A 20127-nucleotide genomic window follows, 5' to 3' on the forward strand; every position below is an offset into this window, starting at 1 on the left:
CTAACAAGGATTGAGAAACTTTCCCTAATTTTGGAGCAGATTTCTAATTTGGATCTGAACTGGTAGCTTAACCACAGTACTCTTGTTGTTGAATAATAATATAAAAGACCCTTGAAACACAGTATGATGGCACCAGATAGTTAATTTTCCTAAATGCTAACAACAACAACAATCCAATAAAACAGCAGCTGACTGGACTTTTAATAAATTATTATTTCGAATTTTGACATTCTGTTTTTCTGTATTGCTTCCCCCTATGCAACAGAAATGGGCTGAATACAAATATAAAGACTGAAAATGTGCCGTATAAATAAAATGACCTTACCTTACCTAACAATCAGCTACCTAGTATTCATGTTTTGACAGAATAACCTAAAGAGAATTAGGGTGTCTCTGTATAGCTCCATGGAGCAAAGCACTTATATTTCACAGAGAGGAGAGCCAGGGACTAATAAAATATCTTTACTGGAAGCTATGGTGGAGGCAAGAAATGACGATTCAGCTGTAATTAATGACTGTGGAGAGGGAAACTGTTCTGGTAAAAGCAGTTCATCTCAACACCCCACAGCACATACAGTATATGCACCTGCATGCACTTAGTAGTAGCATTATGTGATGGAAAACTGTAAAACGGTGATGCTTAAATGGGGAAAAAGAAGCTCTGACAAGGCAAAGCACATGGTGAGCACTTAACATGCATCCTTGTGACGTTAAAGCTAACAGCTGATAAATCAAAACATCCTCTGTAAAGTTTGACAATATCACATTCAAATGTTCCTTGGTCTCTTGTTACTTCAGATTGGTAATGACATGTTTTCACAGAAGGAATGTGTTGACATTAACAACATAAAAATATTCACACTATCTCTGCTGCACTGTGATGTTCTTGTTATTTTAAATTATAACAGGGGATGTAAGCGATTTCTAATTATACGTCCATCTGCATTTTGGCCTGTTTCTAAACTGTCTGAATGATGTACACTAAAAAGGGTCGCAGTATTTTTGAACGAGATGCAAGATCACAGCATTCCTCCACTGTGTTTACACTGGGCATAATGTGCTTTTTCTACATATTCATACTTTTTGTCATGCCAGACACACCTGGAGTGTTTGTCACCAAAACTCCCAGCTCTAAAAAGAGTTTGTAAGGTTAATTTTGAAATTGAAGTTTGCTCATTTCCTCACATTTAGACATATGTATATAAATAAACTGAGCTAACTTGTTATTTATGGCTAGATCTTGGATTCAATTCCAGTCTTGTTTGTTGTAAATGTATTTTTTTGAAATCTTTTATTTTTGCTCTTGCTGTATTAATAAGCAAAATTAGATAAGTAGCTAATTTTATACAAAGATCAACACATCTGTGACATATTGTGTCTTAGCCCAAAGGTAGTCATATATTATTTATCAAAAGTTAAACTTTTGACTTTTGAGTTGGATTCTAAGACAGGATAGTTGTTTAATTATGAATAATTAAACCTATATATAATTTGTTTGAATTAGGGATTTTTCAAAATATTTTAATGTAAGCTTTGAATGTTGTAAAGTATTGGAGACCTTATTTGTTTTCTTAGCGAATGTTAGTAAGAATTTAACGATAGTACATTACAAGCTTTATTAGGCATGTGCACAACCATCAATGGTGTTTACAAAAGCTGAAATTATACAGTGGTGTGAAAAATCACAGTGATCCTCTCTAATAACAAGGTACCAGAGAGCTACACTGCACACTAAATTATTATGTGTTGGTTGACGTGTGAGATTAAGTTTATATGTAAACTTTTACACAAGCATCTTAAAAATATAGATCAATGCTGTCCTGTCATCTGGCATGAGAACCTCGTCATTAACTGATAGTTTGTGCAGATTTGTGTTCAAGTTCTATTTCATTGACCGAGATTGCTCTCTATGCTCAGCAACATTGGCTTCCTACAAAATGTAAAACAGATTTTGAGTCAAGCAATGAGAAGCATAAAAATTATTTGTTTTGTTTTAGCACCATCTTTTTTTACTGACAGACAAACTAAAATGCAAAATTTTGACTTCTCAATAACATGAAATGTGCCAGATGCTAACTTTGATCTTTATATTAGTTGGAAAATTTCCAAAGCTGTGTTAAAACTGTGTCTATTTAAATTGCTCCTGAACTTGATAACTGGCCGATTCATATGCACATATCTCAAGCAACACCATGTTCAGCAGTAAAAACCAGTAGTCTGGAGGAGCTGCACAGATCCACAACTCTGGTGGGAGAATGACTAGCCTAGTACTTTACAAATGAAAATTTGAACAACAAGCAGGAAGAAGAAAGCCATAAGTGTAAATAAAATCACAAAAAGAAGAAAAGGTGGAGGACCACCAATTATAAATGTACAGCCAAATGAAAGGAATGATTTAATGGCTATGTTTTATAATGGCCCAGTCAAAGTTCAATGGAGGATCTGTGGCACATCTTCATCCAACCTGACACTAAGAACCAATTTCATAATTGTGCATTACTTTAGCTTGGTCTAACACAAAAGAATCTGAAGTTTTGTGGCTCCAACATGAAGACGTTCAAAAGGTATAAATTACCTTGGCGACTCTTTCACAACTCAGACACATATGCTGATCTGTATGATTATGTCTCACGAGTAAACTGCCTTTGTAATATCAGAAAACCTCTTTTCCCCTCATGTAAGAAAAAAGATATGTGTGTTTGGAGCTGGGTTTTAGTCTGTGGTTTGGCCACATTGAAACAGTCAGCACATTTTACCTTCTTTCAAGATAGTTTCTTGGAAAGAGATTACGTGGTAAAATTCTGGTTGCCCACTTCTCCTCAAAACCCCCCTTTGCATAAATGTGCATCTCATATTACAAGTGTAATTGTTAAACCAAAAGAGGATGGAAGTTTTTTTATTTATTTATTTTGTTGATTTAGACCAGAGTCACTTTATATGAAGTCGGAGTTTGTTGGTAAAAGTTTTTCCCTTCGTTTGCAGCCATTCTCTAAATGTAAATCTGGAATCCTACCTCTTGCCTTAGTGTCTTATCCACGGATTGAACCTGAAAGTAACCTACGCTTGCACCGGGAGAACAAGTAAATTTCAGCAGAATGACATAAGGCTAGGAATCAAAGCCATGGCCTTTTTGCTGCCAACAACTGTGCTGTCATTCAGTCCTTAACAAAACATCTGAATTTATGCTGAAAATAAATTACACGCAGGTGAGGTTATTTGCTAATAAGGTCGTATTTAAAGGACATTTTTGCATACACTTGAATTTAGGGGTATTAGTTCAAATGGGTTTGAACTAATACCTGCACCAAACATATTTTTTATCTATTAAAAAAAATTGACTTTTTTTTTAGAATATTCCTTTATTGTCTATTACTTTGTGTTTATCCAAAATGCTAATAAAATGCATTGAAATTTGTGGTAGTGGTAGTTCATGGGGTATTAAAGCATCTGCAAGACATTTTAGAAAGTCTGTGAATTGGATCCTGAAAATATACCTGAAGGGAAATAAACTATTCAACTATTCTCTGTGAAATTAGAACTTAGTCATGAGGATTTGAAAACAGACTTGAACAACCGAGTTTCATTCACAGGGTATTTTTGAAGTATGAAGGAGCTGAGGCTCAGTTATATCACCAACATTTGTGTTAATATCACTGACATGTAAACAAAGGCTTCTTGAGTCTTTTTTTACCTTGATACTGCCTCACTTGTTATTGACTCCAGCACAAAGATAAACACATTCATCCAGTCTTTGGCCAGATCCTAGGGAGGCAGACTTCTCTTTGTAAAACCTGTGTATTTCCAGCATAAGATTGTAATTGATGACACCAGAAAGACAAAAAAACTGCTTGCTCATTCCTAAGCAAATGTAAATTTACCACCCTGACAAGACCATATGCTTTGAGCGTACTTTAAGACTCAATTGTTCACTCTTATGTCAGCACCCATGCGCTCAGAAAACCAAACATTGGAGAGTCAATAAGTAAAAGTCAGAAAAGAAACAAAAACAAAGATGGACACATCTGTCAGAGAACAAAGAACATCTGCGTTGTATGGATGCATGCTTTACGATGAATGGGCACAGCTTTGCTTAGGGGAAGCTGTAACTCTAAAGTTGCCCACACTCAAAGACAAAACCCACTGAGGAGTGCAGGGGCTGGGGTGACAGCGGCTTACCAAACTGCCTGAGTGTCTTTAACAGGCTCCATAATGGACTGTGGTTGTATTTGGTGAGCATCTGTTGGGCCCAGTGTTTTATGGCCCGGTCCCTATTGTGTCTGCAGTGATGCTTGACGAGTGGAGGCCCAATGACTTAAGACAGAGTGAATGTCTGATCGTTTATGCCCTCCTTATGGAAAAACGAGCTCCAGCACAAGTAATAAATCTGGTTTATGGCCTTCTTACATCAATGAATCTTTCCTTGTGGTCTTAGATTGAGGTTGAAAGGAAAGTTTTTGAGTTTTAGGACTAAAAATATTAAAACTAACACTAGAAAAATCCTTAAAGAATACATATTTTTGTGGTTGAAGTTGTTTTTCTATATATTGTATGACAGACAGAATGTTGATGCTTCCGTTTAGAAAATTCAGATTTGGTTTGAAAAACAGTTATAGAAAAACATCTGAGGATTTTCACAAGGCTAAGAGCTGGAGACTCCTGATACTGTTTGCTGAATGCCACAGTAATCATTTCTTGTTTCATATCTGGCTTCAAAAAGACCAAGAAACCTCTTGTCTGTCATAATTTTAAGTGGTGATAATGCACCCAAACAAAGAAGATGCAGAGACGTTGAGTAGATTAAGGAATTTTACAGAAGAAGAATTTTCTAAAATTTACAAGGACACTGGAAGAGATGAAATTCTGCTTTCAAACCAAAAGTGCGTGCTCTCAACTTATGGCAGTAAACTTCCCCCATACAAATCCTGATATTATCACATCAAAAAAGTAATTGTTGAGAAAACTCAAGCAGAGACTTGACATCTGCAGGTTGCATGTGGAAATGGCTTCCTGAAAGACTGAAGACATGGAAAACTGTTACTACTGAATGTTGGCATGTTAACATTGACAATGTCTGCAAGCTGGCCGACTGTCAAAGAACTACTGGGACAAGGACAACAGATTGAATCTGCCCAAGGCTTGAAAGGGTTGTAAATCCATCAGCAATAAATCTTAATCCTGAAAAGTTTGGAAAAATCTCCTGTTTTCTTTTTTTTTTTAATGTGATAAAGATTTAACCCATAAATCACACTAATTCTGAGATGAGGACTGGTTCATAACAGTAAAACAGGATTGGATCACAACATACACATAAGTTTTCTATGTCCGCCAAGGCTCAATCAGGGTGGAAGGATCATAAATATCTAAGCAGTGTATTTACATTATTGATTTACTGCGATATATCAAAAATACAAAAGTATATCATCATTCTCACTGGTACTGTGGTATCACTGATATCACAGTACATCAGTAGCGGGTTTAAAACCTAGAAGAAACAATTTTTCAAAGAAAGAGGACTTAGCTTTGTGCAGCCTCCACAAATATGTAATCATAAAGTATGTGATGCAGAGATCGGTCTTCTGAATCAGCACACAGCATTCGTCTCATACAGTTCACGGTCAGGATTTACTGGGCACACGGGAACAGAGGTTTCAGCTGACGGGATGTCTAATGGCCGAGTCTGGATCTTTAATCTGCAGTGAGACCTCCAGTTTGCCATTTTAACATATAAATCTGGGACACATGCTGTATCAGTAGGCTAAACCTGTGAGTTATAGTTTCAGAATGCCTGCAGTCGGATTCAGATTCCCACATAGTTTCAAAATAAAATGAAGAGCACAATTTGTTTTTGTCTTTGTTACGACCCAGCTCAGCCAGGGGGAAGGAGAAGTAACATTAAAGAAACCTAGATGTTAAAGAGTTAACAATTTGGGGTTTATTGTTTGGCTTTAACAAAATAAAAAGGTAAAAATCAACAATAATCAAAAGGTAGGAGCTTACAACCAAAAATACTAAATAAAACAAAATCCACAAAACAATCAGAGTTGTAAACCAAAGATCTTAACAAAGCAAAACTGCACCTTTTGTCCAGGTTAAACAAGGTTAAACAAAAAACACACTACAAATCTCTAGTAGAGATACAAAACCCCCACAGGGACAAAAGCTATGAAAGTTTACAAAAGCTCACAGAAAGACAAAGCTACGTATTTAGAGCAGTCAAACACCCAACAAAGTGGCAAGCTGTCTCAACAAGAAATCAGCTGCGCCTTCTCCCATGCTCTCTTAACCCAAAACAAGAAGTCATCCAAACACAAGATGATGTTATTATGTACAGATCTGATATCTTGCAGGAATATTCCATCTGTGGAGTGATCGTCTGTAACGCTCTGAACTCCCATTACTTTCTCACCACTCTGCAAAAGCAGCTGCAGGTGCCTCACAATAACACAATTTACAGCTACAAATAAAACTGTCAAGAGTGGATAATCATGCTCTGCATCCTTAAAAGCACTGAGTTTTCACTGGGGCTACAGGAGAGATGTTTGTAGCTTTACAGAGATAATTTCCTCAGTTTTATGAGGCAGTACAGTAATATTTACTAGTTTTCTGCCATCATATGGTTCACAACTGATCCACAATCACCTAAAATATTTTTGAGTTTCTTGGAATGCATACCATAATTGGTCGAGTATATCTTAAATTTGTTTTCTAAACTATTTTTGGCTTTTTTAAAAATTGACATAATTTATATTTTCAATTTGTAAGTCTCAATTCATTTTGCCTCCACTATTTGTTTTTCCTGTTTGAGACCTGCATCTTGTCTTAATGTCTCTCATCTTATGTATTTCTAGAGGAGTTAGATCTGAGGACTGGAAAGGTTAGATTTGGATCTTGTGAAGCATTTCTGTGCTGATTTGTCCACATGTTTTTAGATCATTGTAGAATTGGCAAAGTCTTACTTATGTAACCTCTTTTGCTGTGCACAGCAATAGTGCACAAGGAGGAATAAACCATGCTGACCACATGATCCAGTAACTGAGATCCTGTGGTGCTGCTAAACCCAACAACTTCGGTTGACTCTCCAAATGTTTCCCCTGAACATCCTGACTGCTCCTGAAAATTGGTGATTATTGCCTTACAACCAACATGAACAGAATGAGATCACAGTCCTCTTTTTAGAGATATGTGGATTAAAGTTAAATGCAAAAAATATTGAAAATCTCACCAAATATTCTAAGCATTTTTGATGTATTTGTTTTCCTTCTATTGTGGAAATTCAATTAATTTTTTCTTATTATATCTAAATATGAAAACATTAATTGATTCTTTATCATTTTGGCTAAAGTTAATAAGACCCGTTATGGAAGGTGCAAAGAGACACTTGCGGCTGCACAAGTTGCAGACCCCTGGACTAGGTCCCCTGTTGAGTGACTCGCCGCCTGTAAATTTAGAGAAGGACCCCTCCTACTGGACAAGATAGGTGTTGAGCTCAATTCGTCCCTGCAATTCATCGCCGACACGTCAGGGGGCAGACCAGCGTCATGGAAACATTGAACTTCTTACAGTCGAAGAAGAACTTGCTTAGCTGAGCAAAATGGCTGACGTTGAGATGGACATCATGTCCAGAAGAATGAATAATGGCAACGAACACGTGTAAGTTTTTCTATAAAAACCAGTTCATATCGACAGCTACAGGACGCGAGCAGATTTAGAGTCTCAAATTAAAAGAGAACCGTTTGTAATCAGAAAGAGAACAGCGCCGCAGGTTCACGTTGTTACCGGAACATGCTAATGGCTTCAGCTAACTGGCCAATGTTCTTTAGCTTAGCTAGACCTAAGTTTCCCTAAACTCCCGAGCTGAAAGTGTACGTTAATTATATTTATCAGTGCTTCCCTCGATTGAACGTGTGTTCATATATTGCAATTGTTTTTCATTTTATTTTTTGAGCACTTCCATTATTGTATGTTGGCTTGGTTCGTGTAGCGTGCTAGTTACAAGTTTGCTAAAGACGTTAGCATACCTGAGCTAATAAAACAGCCTTGGCGGTCTGAGTCGGAGGAACGGCTAACAAGTCAAGTTGGCATGACAGTCCATTAGTGCTGGCGCTACACCCGTTGGTTGTAATTGATCCTATTGTTTATATTCTAGTAGTCGCTTTAGTTTCAGGTTAAATCGAGAGCATTACGTAATCCAACGCTTATTCTTGGGCTAGCAGTGGTTCAGCTTATAATGGCTTCGGTTGTAATCTTTGTGTGCTTTGAGCAAGAAACAGGTTAATTGCACACTGTATCTTTGCAACGTATTTTATAGTATTTGAAAAAAATGAGCGTTTCCTTTGAATTACATTAATAAAGAATGGCTGCAAACGTTTAACATAAACAGAACTTGTCTATATAAAAACGTCTGCCAAATATAAGGCTTATTTTTTATTTAATTTTTTCCCCCACCAAATCTGGTACACTTTGGATTTTAAGTTAAAAAGTTCACCAAAAAGTTACAGGTTGTATCACAATACCAAAATCATAAAGAAATAGGTCAAGATCAAGGTCCTCTTATTTTTCGTTTCTTCTGGAGTTCATATTTCATCCACCACAGCATCCGACTGTCTCACATCAGACCCAATTTAGTGATCTAGACAGAAATATGTTAACTTTCGTCCTGCCACGACGTGCAGTTAGATTCAGACATGTTGGAGACTGCCTTAAACAGAAATACAGCGGATGCTTACCTGATATTGTACATTCTGCGTGTGTACTTGAAGCTAAAAAACATCTGTCTTGTTACACAGGAGATAAGTCTACACAATTTCAGAAAATTCTTGAATTGCGATAGAATTTCAGAAATAGCGATATCTGTAATATGTTTCCAACACAATATATTTAGCAGCATGAGATAAATGTGATCTTTAGTGGTTTACGAAGTATTAGCTTTATTAGGTTTTTATTTCTTTGAAGTTCAATGCAAGCCATTTGGAGGTTCTCCTATTAGTTGTGTTATTTGTATTTTTCAAATCAAAATGGTTCAAAGAGATAAAATCATTTACAGTTCACTAACATGTGTAAAGGTTTCATGTTGAAACCTCATTGTTTCACCATAAAACCTGTGTGAATTTTTTTTTTTTGCCAGTTTGTTTTGCACTACTTTGAAGTTTTTCGTTTTGCAATCTTGAACTTTTTTTCTCAGCGTTAATATTTTTGTCTTGAATAAACAGAAAGCAAGACCTGGAGACAAATGAGAGGAGTGGAAATGAAGACAGTGGAGACTTGTCAGAAGAAGAAGGGGAAGAGGTAAAAACTAACAGTTGACAACAAATACTGGTTTATATTTAACTTAACTAAATGTTTAAAATTTTAATCATTTTAATCTAGTGTCGGTATGCCTTTAGCCATAAATATTTTTCTGGGATTTCAAGAAAATTAACTTGAATGGATTTAGCCAAAATGTGAGCAAAATGGACAATTAAAACAATACTTTTTACTTACAATACTGATTTGTTGTTTCCTCACTTTAAATCCATATAAAATGTATATAAACTTGAAAAGTTGACAGATATTGATGTTGGACAGATTATTTAGCTTGAAAGTAAAACAAGTCTTCCTTCCATGATCGTACTGATACATTTTATTCCTTTTATTGTCCCATCCCAGGAGCAAGCTGGAACTAATGGTGAGAAGACTGAGGAAGGGTCCAAGCATCACAGCAGCAGTAGTGGGAAACACAAGAGGAAAAAACACAAACATCGCAGCAAGCACAAAAAGCACAAACACGCAGCAGAGGAAGACAAGGACAAGAAGCGCAAGCATCGTCACAAACATCGGAAACATAAACGCAAAGAGACCTCCTCCCCCGCCGAAGACGCCCCCTTCAGCTCGGCCGGCAACAGGAAGGTGGAATCTTCTCCGTCCTCCGGAAACCCGAGTCTGGACGACCGGGCCGTGTTGGAGGACCTGGAGAAGCAGAGGGCCCTGATCAAAGCTGAACTGGACAGCCAGTTGATGGAGGGGAAGGTTCAGTCTGGCATGGGCTTGATCCTGCAGGGGTATAACTCCGGATCCGAGGAGGACGGAGAGGCGAGGTTCAGAAACGGAGAACAGCGTCCAAGGGGCAGCTCAGGTAAACTCATATCTCCCAGAGGGGAAAAAAGTGGGAAATCTAGAAGGGACTCAACAGATGGCAGTAAATCCGTCTCCAAGCGTCGCAGCCGGAGCAAGTCTGCAGATAAAGCGGCTAAGGAGGCAAAGCCGGACAAGGGGACCAAAAGCAGCAAGGAAGCTGCAGGTAAAGACCGAAGCCGAGCAAGAAGCAGGTCAAAGGACAGAAAACAGTCAGCCAGCACAGATCGCTTCAAGGAAAAAAGGAAGTCCAATTCCCCTCCCAGCTTCAGGAACGAGCAGAAGGTGAGTCGCACCGACAAGCGTTCGCCTCCTCAGCGAGAAGAAAGACCAAACCAGGACAGAACGAGCAGACGTTCCAAATCGCCAGTCCGTGAACGGCCGAGTCGCTCGGACGCCGACCGCGACAAACGGCCGGCGAAATCGCCGTCCAAGGACGCTTCGCTGGGGAAAGAGAACCGCTCCCCTCACAGACGAGGAGCCCACAGCCCAGCAAGGAAACGCAGCGCCTCCCCCCGCCACAGAGACACCCATCACACCTCGGCCAGCGCCTCAGACCGGACTTCAAAACATTCTCCACCTAGAAGGTCTCCGCCCAGGAGAGCGCGCAGTCGCTCACTGGACGCCAGGAGGAGGGAAGCAGACAGACAGGACTCCCCTCTAAGGTTGGTTAGCAACTGCAAGCGCCTATAAAATATCATAAAAAGTGACATGTTATTACTTCCAATCAAAACACAGAGAAATATATTTCAGAAGCTTATTTCTGTTTATTTTGATGATTACATATTCAGAAAAGCTTAATTTTACACAAGACTAATAAAGCATGATTTTCAAAGATAGGTTCTGCTGCTAACTTGATATTTGTCCAGCAGACCGCCATTAACATTCTTTATGGGAGAGTGTGCCTCAAAAAGTCATTTCTGAAAGAACTGGCTGTATCTTAATTAATGGGAAGATGAATGGAAAGAAAAACTGATGTGGAAAAAGATGCAGAAGAAACTGGGATTGGGAGCAGTGTTTCCCAGAACTGTGTTGCCCATAAAATCCTTTTTTATTGGTCTCATGTAAACATCCAGCTAAGCCTTCCAACAGCAAAAAACTGTAAGAATGGATTATAACTATACAAGGAGACATAATTTTTCTTTCAAAGACATGTGGATTAAAACGGTTCAGATTTTAATGTTGAAGCATTTTAAAAGATGACCAGGGTGAACTAACTGGGAGGTTTTATCAGATTTTATTATTTAATAAACTAAATTAAAGAGCATCCAATCTGCCAGCTAATGACCAAGAAGCTTTGAGTGAGATTTTTCTGACGTGTTGATTGAAAGGAAATATTTTAATTATTTAGAAGTCAATAGAATGATCTGCTCTGAAAAGTGTGTTGAAAGCACCAGTTAGGCTAAACATAGAGGTTCTTGAAGATTTAATAGTTCAAAGATCTGAAGACAGACACTTTCTTTAGAGAAGAACTGCAGAGGGTTTAAGCTCTTCGTTACTGATGGATCACAAATTATAATGCTGCGAAAACAGTACCCCAACCTTCTAAATATTCAAATCAAATTCTGTCCCGTGTCCTGGTTTTCATTTTTAAATTTTCTTTCCTGGAGCTAAAATGGAAAGGCCCCTTCATTTCAAAATCAATATTTTTAGACGAGTAGCCTTAGCTAAAGTCAGTTATACATGGAATGTCGTATGATGATGGTGGATTCCTTCTGCAGAAAGCGATCTCGGGCCGATGCCGGACCACTCGGAGACAGAACGCGGGAGAAGAGTCCCAGGTCGGTGTCTCGTCGTAGAGTGAGTCGCTCTCCTCTGAGGAGGAGGTCTCCGTCGCCACCACGACGCTCTCGCTCCTCGCCTCGCAGGCGAAGCAGGTCTCCACTCAGGCGCAGGTAATTTCTGCTCCTGGTTTGACTGTGAATTCATCCTTTGTGATAGAAAATGTTTTTGTGCTTTTCGAAAGCAGCTTACTTAATAGTTGGGTATAATTACTGATTACTAAATCTATCCATGCATGAATTGCAGGTCTGGTGAGAGAGACCGTTATGGAAGACTCCGCCAGTATCGGCGCTCAATGTCCCGGGATCGGGGGAGAAGAAGACGGCGCAGCAGAGATGAAGACAAGTTCAAAGGAAGCCTTTCAGAGGGAATGAAACTTGACCAGGAATCCTCAGATGGTGAAATGTGAGAAAAGACATTTCTTTTTTTGCGCTGTATTTTTTGTTAGACAGTCTAAAAGACATGATATGTACATGCACTACTGGTCTGAATAAATCTGTTCTTTTTGGAAAGTCTTTGTGTAAAGAAACTGGTAGGTGGTTACGTAATTGATTACTTACTGGTTTTATTTGGTGTTTGCAGGTTGGAAGACTTTGAAGGTGAGGAGGTAGATGAAGAAGCTCTTATTGAGCAGCGCCGTCAGCAGCGCATGGCCATCGTCCAGGTCTGTTCATGTCCATTCTGTTCTCCACACACATCTGCTGATAGTTCAATAGAGAGGCAGCTGACGGTTCTTGGATTCTTCCCTCCTCTTGCCTCCACACAGAAATACAAGACAGCGAACGAGGAGACCAACATGGTGTCGGAGCCCAGCAGCCCTCAGAGCAGCACACGTAGCCGATCGCCTTCACCCGACGACATCTTGGAGCGCGTCGCCGCCGACGTCAAGGAGTACGAACGGGAGAACCTCAACACGTTCGAGGCCAGCATCAAAGCCAAGCACAACCTCATCGCCCAGGAGAAAGACGGTAAAGCCCCAGTGGAGATGACCGAATGAACCAATCAGCCAAGTCCGAAGCTCCAATGAAAAATTGAACTATTGGACACAAATGTCATGTTATTTTGGCCTTTGTTTCAGAGTGGAATGAATACACAGAAGATAACTTCTATGATTTGTTAAAGTTAAATGAGGTCACAGGGTCACAATTATTCATACAGGCTGAAATATAAACATTCATCCTTTTTTTCACATTCTAAAGAAACCAGCCTGTTTAAACTGGTGGTCAAATATCCAGACGGGTTAATGCTGATAAGGGACTTTTGACCAAATATTTATGATACAATTTGAACCTGCATGTCTAACTTTGACCTCATTATTCTCTGTGAAGTAAAACTTGTTGCTAAAGGTCACAGGGAATGTATTCATTGGACAAACAATCATTAAAATAAACTTTTAAAGGCTCCGAAACATATTTATGCAAGTGTAGCGGTAATTAGGTTTGAAAATCTACTTTTTTAAAAGTTTATGCTGCTGTTTAAGTCAAATTTTAAACATTTTCAAAAGCACATTTTCAGTAGATTTTGGATAATAATAAAACATAAAAACTTCATACTACATTACCTGCAATAGATCAGGCTGATTTTAGAGAAGCAAAAAGGGAATTTCCTGCTTCCACCAGGAATCCTTCCACTTTTAAGTTGGGAGATAAAAAAATAGGGTATTTTTAATGAATGCAATGCAATATTATTAAATTGACTTTAATAGGTAAGTTAGAAAAAATTACTGCTAGTTACCAAAAGAAAAATAATGAAAAATGTTCTACATCATAATCTCTCCATGTTGACAGAAAAGCAGGAACCAACTCAGACAACTAGAAGTCATGTTTCTTTGGTTATATGAAACTATTTTAAATATAACTATATTAATGTAATGATTTCTGACATAATTTACCATAAAAATGAGTGAGAAATTGCTAAAATTCCAACCAAACATCATGATTTTGGACATCAAATGTGAGGTTATAGAAGCTTTATTTCTTATTAGAGGCAGAATAACACTGTTACAAAAGTTAGATATGGAAACAGAAATGAGTAGACAAAAATCATAGCAGTGCAATTTAATGTATAACAGACTGCATTAAAAGTCGACGCATAAAAGCCTTTAGTAAACAGCTGGCTTGATCTGTTTGAAAAGTGCAGCATTGTGAGGCAGGGATTTTAATTGAATATCTTTTTCTGTCATGTGTTCATTCAGTTGCTGGCTTGTTTTCCAAAGCCTGGTTGTGTCTGCTTCCTGCAGCATGTTTTGAGCTCTGCAGAGTATGTTAATCAAACACAGATTTACTGTTTTATTAAACGACGTGTTGAGCCGAGCAGCTCACCGCCTCTCCTTCTGGTTGCTTTTTTTGTTTTGTTTCAGCAGCCAACCCAAAGAAGCCTTCAGCCCCCGACATGTTTACAGAGTCAGATGACATGTTTGCTGCTCACTTCGACGTAAGTACTCGGGTTTTACGCGCTTTGCGGCTCAGCGAAGATTCTCTATGGTTAACGGAAGAAAAGTAAAGTGAGGGGCACAGATGATGATTGGCTTTTCTTGTCTCTGCAGAGCGCCAGAATGAGAGCAGCAGGTGTCGGAAAGGACTTCAAGGAGAACCCCAACCTCAGGGACAACTGGACCGATGCTGAGGGTTACTACAGTAAGTGCTTCCAAATGCTGAAAAAAACATCTTTGATCCTGCAACGTAGAGTCCATCACTGTCATGTTTTGTCAGATTCTCTGCATGTTATTCTGTATTTTAGGAAGTAAAGCAGCCTTGTTCACATGAATAATTATGTTTTTTGTCTCTATTTTTAGGGGTAAACATTGGTGAGACATTAGACAAGCGCTATGATGTTTACGGCTACACAGGCCAGGGTGTGTTTAGCAACGTGATCAGAGCTAGGGACACTGCCAGAGCTGGCCAGGAGGTGGCGGTCAAGATCATCCGAAACAACGAGCTCATGTGAGTCACATAAGTCAACTGCAGCTTTAGGAACTCAAGAGCTTTAAAGTTATTTGTATGTTGACATTTTTTGGTTGTAGTGTTTGAAAAGTGTAAACGAAAATTTAGGTATTTGGGTAAAAAAGCATATATAATCCTAAACTTTATTTTCTTTTAACTAAAAATGAACAGCTTCAACAAAATGTTAATTTGTGTACCATCTAAGATCTTAAGATGAACATATGTATACATTGATGTCACATTACAACCACAGACTTTAGAGTATTTTATTGGAATTTTATTTGACAATTAGTCAAAGTTTGATCAATTAGTTGTTTATCTGTGATGAAAAACTGCCACATTTTCATCACAGATAAATAGCCATGTTTTTGAAAAATTTGATGAAATTGTCCCAAGAAATTTGGAGATTTGAGAATTAAAAAGTATGAAGTATAAAAATGTTCTTTGAATTTTGTTATGCATCTGTAACACATGTTTTTGATAAACAGGCAGAAAACCGGTTTGAAAGAGTTGGAGTTCCTCAGGAAGCTGAACGACGCTGATCCCGACGACAAGTTCCACTGCCTTCGCCTCTTCCGCCACTTCTACCATAAGCAGCATCTTTGTCTTGTTTTCGAGCCTCTGAGGTACCGAGCGCCAGCTTTTCCTCTTTTCCTCTTGCATTACAGCATTCATCTCACCTCAGTTGTTCATGACTTGTGTCTTGTGTAGCATGAATTTGCGAGAGGTGCTGAAGAAATACGGCAAAGACGTCGGGCTCCACATCAAAGCTGTTCGATCGTACAGCCAGCAGCTCTTCTTGGCCCTCAAGCTGCTCAAACGATGCAACATCCTCCATGCTGACATCAAGCCAGACAACATCCTGGTACCATCAACATTCACACACCCTCTGTCATATTCAAAATAGCATCCATACATATCCAATGTCATTGTATTGTCTCTTAAATGAAAGGTGAACGAGTCCAAAACCATCCTGAAGCTCTGTGACTTTGGCTCTGCATCACATGTTGCTGACAATGACATCACACCATATCTGGTCAGCCGGTTTTACAGAGCTCCAGAAATTAGTAAGTTGCACTGTTTTTATGATTTTACAATAAATAAAAAAGATTAAAGATTTGAGTTTTCTAAAATAATCAATGTGACTTCATGCTGCTGCAATGAAAGAGGGATTTTTTTTACCTTTTACTCATCTTTAATAGAGCCACTAGTACATTTCTGTGTGACCTCGGGTTTAGCGGCTTTCCTCCTCAGTCATAGGGAAGCCTTACGACTACGGCATCGACATGTGGTCCGTTGGCTGCACTTTATACGAGCTGTACACCGGCAAAATCCTGCTCCCTGGATCTTCCAACAATCACATGCTGAAGCTGGCAATGGACCTCAAGGGCAAGATGCCCAACAAGGTAGCGTTGCGTCACGTCCCTTCAGTGAAGTGAGAAATGTTGCTGCTCTGTGATGCAACTGTGTGGATCCTTTTCTTTAGATGATACGTAAAGGCTTGTTCAAAGACCAGCACTTCGATCAGAACTTGAACTTCCTGTACATTGAAGTAGACAAAGTGACTGAAAGGGTAAGATGATCTTAAGATTTATAGTGCTTCACAGAAGTATTCATCCCCAATCAACTTTTTCATGTGTTTTTTTTTCATGAAAAAAAACACATTTCAGTGTATTTTGTTGATCTTATGATAAACTAACACAGACTGTAAAGTAGGACGTAAATTACAAAATGTTTATATTCATCCCTTCTTACTCTGACACCCCTAAATGAAATCGAGTGCAACTCTGAAAGAGAACGTAATCGTTCAAGAATTTTTCCTGACATTTGTTGTGTTTTCTGGACTTAAATCAAACTTGTTTCTCCTGTGGTGTTTGTTGCAATTATGAGAAAGGATTAGGTTAAAAATAACAACAAAATTCAAATTAAATGTTGTAACTCATATCATCAAAGTATCTTGTGAAGCTGTGGGTAGCATGAATGCCTGGTAGCAGAGGTTGCAATGCCTCTGACTGAAAACTGTGGTAACATTTCTAGAAATTGGGGTCATTATTCAGGTATTAATTGAGGTTTTGCTATGCTAATCAGCTGCTCACAGTTATATAAACAATACCTGGTTGCCACGGATATGCATCACAACAACTGTCTGAAATAAGAAAAAAATGAATAAATGAGGGCAATAGTCCTTCCATTGTTGCACAGCATCTAGGACCAAAGGAATAATTATCCCAACATGCATCGGGGTAAACCAGAATAAAAATGACCAGATGTCAGAGCTGTGAAATTCATGAAATCTGTTTAGAATTTTCCTTCCACTTGACAATTCTTTAGTTTGTGTTGGTCTACAACATAAAATCTCAGTGATATATGTAGAATTTTATCACTATGACAAAATGTAAAAATATTGAAGGGGTGATGATACTTTTGTGCTTTTATTTTCTGCTTTTTTGTTGTTTGTTTCTACTATGATCTGACATGTCTGTGGACCAATAGGAGAAAGTGACTGTAATGAGCACTATGAACCCCACCAAAGACCTGCTGGCGGAGCTGATAGGCGGTCAGCGACTTCCTGAGGACCAGAGGAAGAAGGTCATGCAGCTGAAGGACCTGCTGGAGAGCACACTGATGCTGGACCCGGCTAAGCGCATCAGCATAAACCAGGCTCTTCAGCACCCTTTTATCCAGGAGAAAATCTAACCCCCTAAATGTCACAAACACACCAAGAGCCAACGGGACAGAATCGACCACTAAACCAGCTCTGTAAGGGACTCTGCAGCGAGGCGCCTGACCTCCACAGATTTACAGAATGTCATCTTTTTGTTTAGTTTTTTTTCTTGGTCTGCGTTACATGTTTTCTTGTAAATAGATCATTGCAACGGTAGCCATTCTGGACACGCTGACTTTCTTTTGGTTTTCATTGTAAACCCTCCCCTCATACGCTGCAATGCAGTGACAGACTTTTTATTTAACGGGCACTGGAGTTACAGATGTTTAAAAGAAAACGTATAATTCCTGTAAATACTTTAACGTCCATTGCATCATACAATATCAAGCAGCAGACGGTTGAATTTTGTCGTAGAAGCAGACGTCATGTTTGGTTTTCAACCTGGCTATGGGACGATGCATGCTTTTTGAATGTGCACCCTCTGTACTCTGTATGTGGTGCCAGCCTGTGTAAATGCTCCGTGTCTGCAAACCCCGCGTCCCACATGTAACGGTAAACCGCACCGACTTCATCCCATGCTCTGACACTTGACCTAAATTGAAGGAAAAGATGCATATGCATTCTTGATTAACTTTAAATTTTTAGTTTTTGTGTGTTTTAATTTTCCTTCTTCCTCCCTCCCCTGCACTCTGGCTACATCCTGGCTCTAAAGGCTCTCACATTCAAGTGCCTCCAGTATGAGCCTGGTGTTTTATGCACCAAACAATGCTGGCCTGTAGAATCCACACCTGTTCTCCTCGCTCTCCAAACGTTGTGTGTATATACAGTCCACAGTTACTGTCCTTTCCTGTATCTTTAATTCGTTTCTTTACATCCAGTGGTAAAACAAATCTTGTGATTTCAATAAAGAATAGTCATGGAAACGCTGCTGAAAGAGCACCTTCAGTATCAAATGGCTTTTTAGTAATAAAATGTTTCCCATTATAAACAAACTTGTTTTGGGGTTTTTTTCATGCTGCATCACACTTTCTGATTAGTAACTCATGATGACAGGTGCGATAATCACAGGTTTTAATATTAAGCTACATTTAAAACATGAATTATGTGCAGCGGTCTACTCAAAGCCCTTTTCTGTCAATTTTAATTATAGCTACCAAATAATTATACAAAAAAATATTAAATAAGCACAATACACAAATGCAAGCCTATTCAATAAATTAGAATACTATTAAAAAGTTGCTAAATTTATGTTAATTACACAGACTGATTCTTTAAAGCCTTTTTTCTGATAATTGATTTCCCACTTACAACTAATAAAAACATGACATTTAAGATTAAAATCTTATATCAGACTAAAAAAATACAGAAATATGGGTGTAATAAAAAGTATATTTAATATCTGATTAAAGGTTATTTTAAATGGGTACTTTTAATCTGACAAATGAGTTTTTGGCATTTTGCTTAATGAGGGACTGGTGCACTTCACACAATAAAGCAGAAGAACATGTAGAAATATTGAAGCAACATGTTAAAACATCAGACAAGAATTAAAATCTCAGGCTAAAATGGGTCATGAGCATAAATACAACTGAGTTAGCAAGTGGTGTAAGAACAAATCTTTGGTCTTTGTGCCAAAGATAATTTGTCAGTTGAAAAGATGTTCGTAAAGAAGTTGAGACACAAACATGACTCGGTTACACATGACAGCAGGAACGGGTCAAAATTCCAGGAAAGTGTAGTTAGAAACTTGTTGAAGAAAATCAAAAACTGGCACATGTTTTGGAGGAAATTCTACCAAATACAAAATGTATGTAAAAAATAAAAGGCATTTAGCTGCTAAAAACTAATTTTGGTCACTTCCTAAAACCAGAAAAAGTTACATTTAACTTCAAAAAGTGAGAAAAACAAGTAGTGTCTTTTTAGGACAGTTTATGTAAATACCTACTTTGGCTCTATATGAATTCCCCTTCTTAAATGTAATCACTGGAATAAATTAGCTTTTGATGATATTCAAGTTAGATGAACCTTTACAGAATACACCTTTAAATTTACTCAGGATTGCACGTGTTGAGCTCTTATGGAGTCAAAAAGGTGGCCATTTTGCTCCATTTCGAAAAGTAGGGTGATGCAGGGTCTCTCTGTACTTGTACAGAATGTCCTAAAAGGGGCCTCTGATAGCAGCTGATGGGCCGTCAACCTCAAGGGTCTGTAAATACATAGAGGCTGCAGTGGGAGAACCACCAGTAAACATGTCAGCATGAATGACCCGACTGGCTAACAGATGCTGGCTTTAATCTCAACATGAAGAGATGATAGCATGGCTGCCTTTAATGTGAATATGTAAGCAAACTAGTCATTTCTGGCTATCACATTCATAAGAGCAAAGGTCGGAGAATTACTGAGCTACAATCTAATATTGTAATACCCCAGAAGGATCAGAAGGGGGCGTCAGAGATGGATCAGAACTCGACTGCCAACGTGTAAGGAGTTTGGGTTTTTGCATTACATTGCTTCACAAAAACTCAATAAAAGTAGATTTGAGGCGTGCTATGGTGGCGGAGGGGTAAACCACAACGCATGTATGGAGGCTTAGTCCTTGTCTCAGCCGCCACAGGTTCAAGTTCCGGC

General features: G+C 38.6%; 1 protein-coding gene across 2 annotated transcripts; it reads left to right on the forward strand.

Moving 5' to 3' along the window:
• The first annotated feature begins 7505 nt into the window (after nt 1-7505).
• On the forward strand, nt 7506-18491 carry prpf4bb (pre-mRNA processing factor 4Bb). Of its 2 annotated transcripts, none has more exons than XM_028005217.1 (16): nt 7506-7650; nt 9210-9285; nt 9646-10775; nt 11832-12005; nt 12139-12297; nt 12475-12556; nt 12659-12860; nt 14252-14325; nt 14438-14528; nt 14687-14834; nt 15323-15460; nt 15546-15699; nt 15787-15901; nt 16089-16240; nt 16321-16407; nt 17328-18491. In XM_028005217.1, the coding sequence occupies exons 1-16, from the start codon at nt 7592-7594 to the stop codon at nt 17529-17531; spliced, it is 3045 nt and encodes a 1014-aa protein (XP_027861018.1). In that variant the 5' UTR covers nt 7506-7591; the 3' UTR covers nt 17532-18491. The 2 variants fall into 2 exon arrangements, with proteins under 2 accessions (XP_027861018.1, XP_027861019.1); XM_028005218.1 differs by having other exon boundaries at nt 14255-14325.
• Nucleotides 18492-20127: the final 1636 nt, after the last annotated feature.

This window comes from Xiphophorus couchianus, chromosome 21 (genome assembly GCF_001444195.1).
Source record: "Xiphophorus couchianus chromosome 21, X_couchianus-1.0, whole genome shotgun sequence".
Lineage (NCBI taxonomy): Eukaryota > Metazoa > Chordata > Actinopteri > Cyprinodontiformes > Poeciliidae > Xiphophorus > Xiphophorus couchianus.

Coding starts and splice junctions, on each gene's coding strand:
- prpf4bb (XM_028005217.1), top strand. CDS start 7,592: ATGGCTGACGTTGAGATGGACATCATGTCCAGAAGAATGAATAATGGC. Junction 12,006..12,138: donor AGGTCTCCACTCAGGCGCAG/GTAATTTCTGCT, acceptor CATGAATTGCAG/GTCTGGTGAGAGAGACCGTT. Junction 12,298..12,474: donor GAATCCTCAGATGGTGAAAT/GTGAGAAAAGAC, acceptor TGGTGTTTGCAG/GTTGGAAGACTTTGAAGGTG.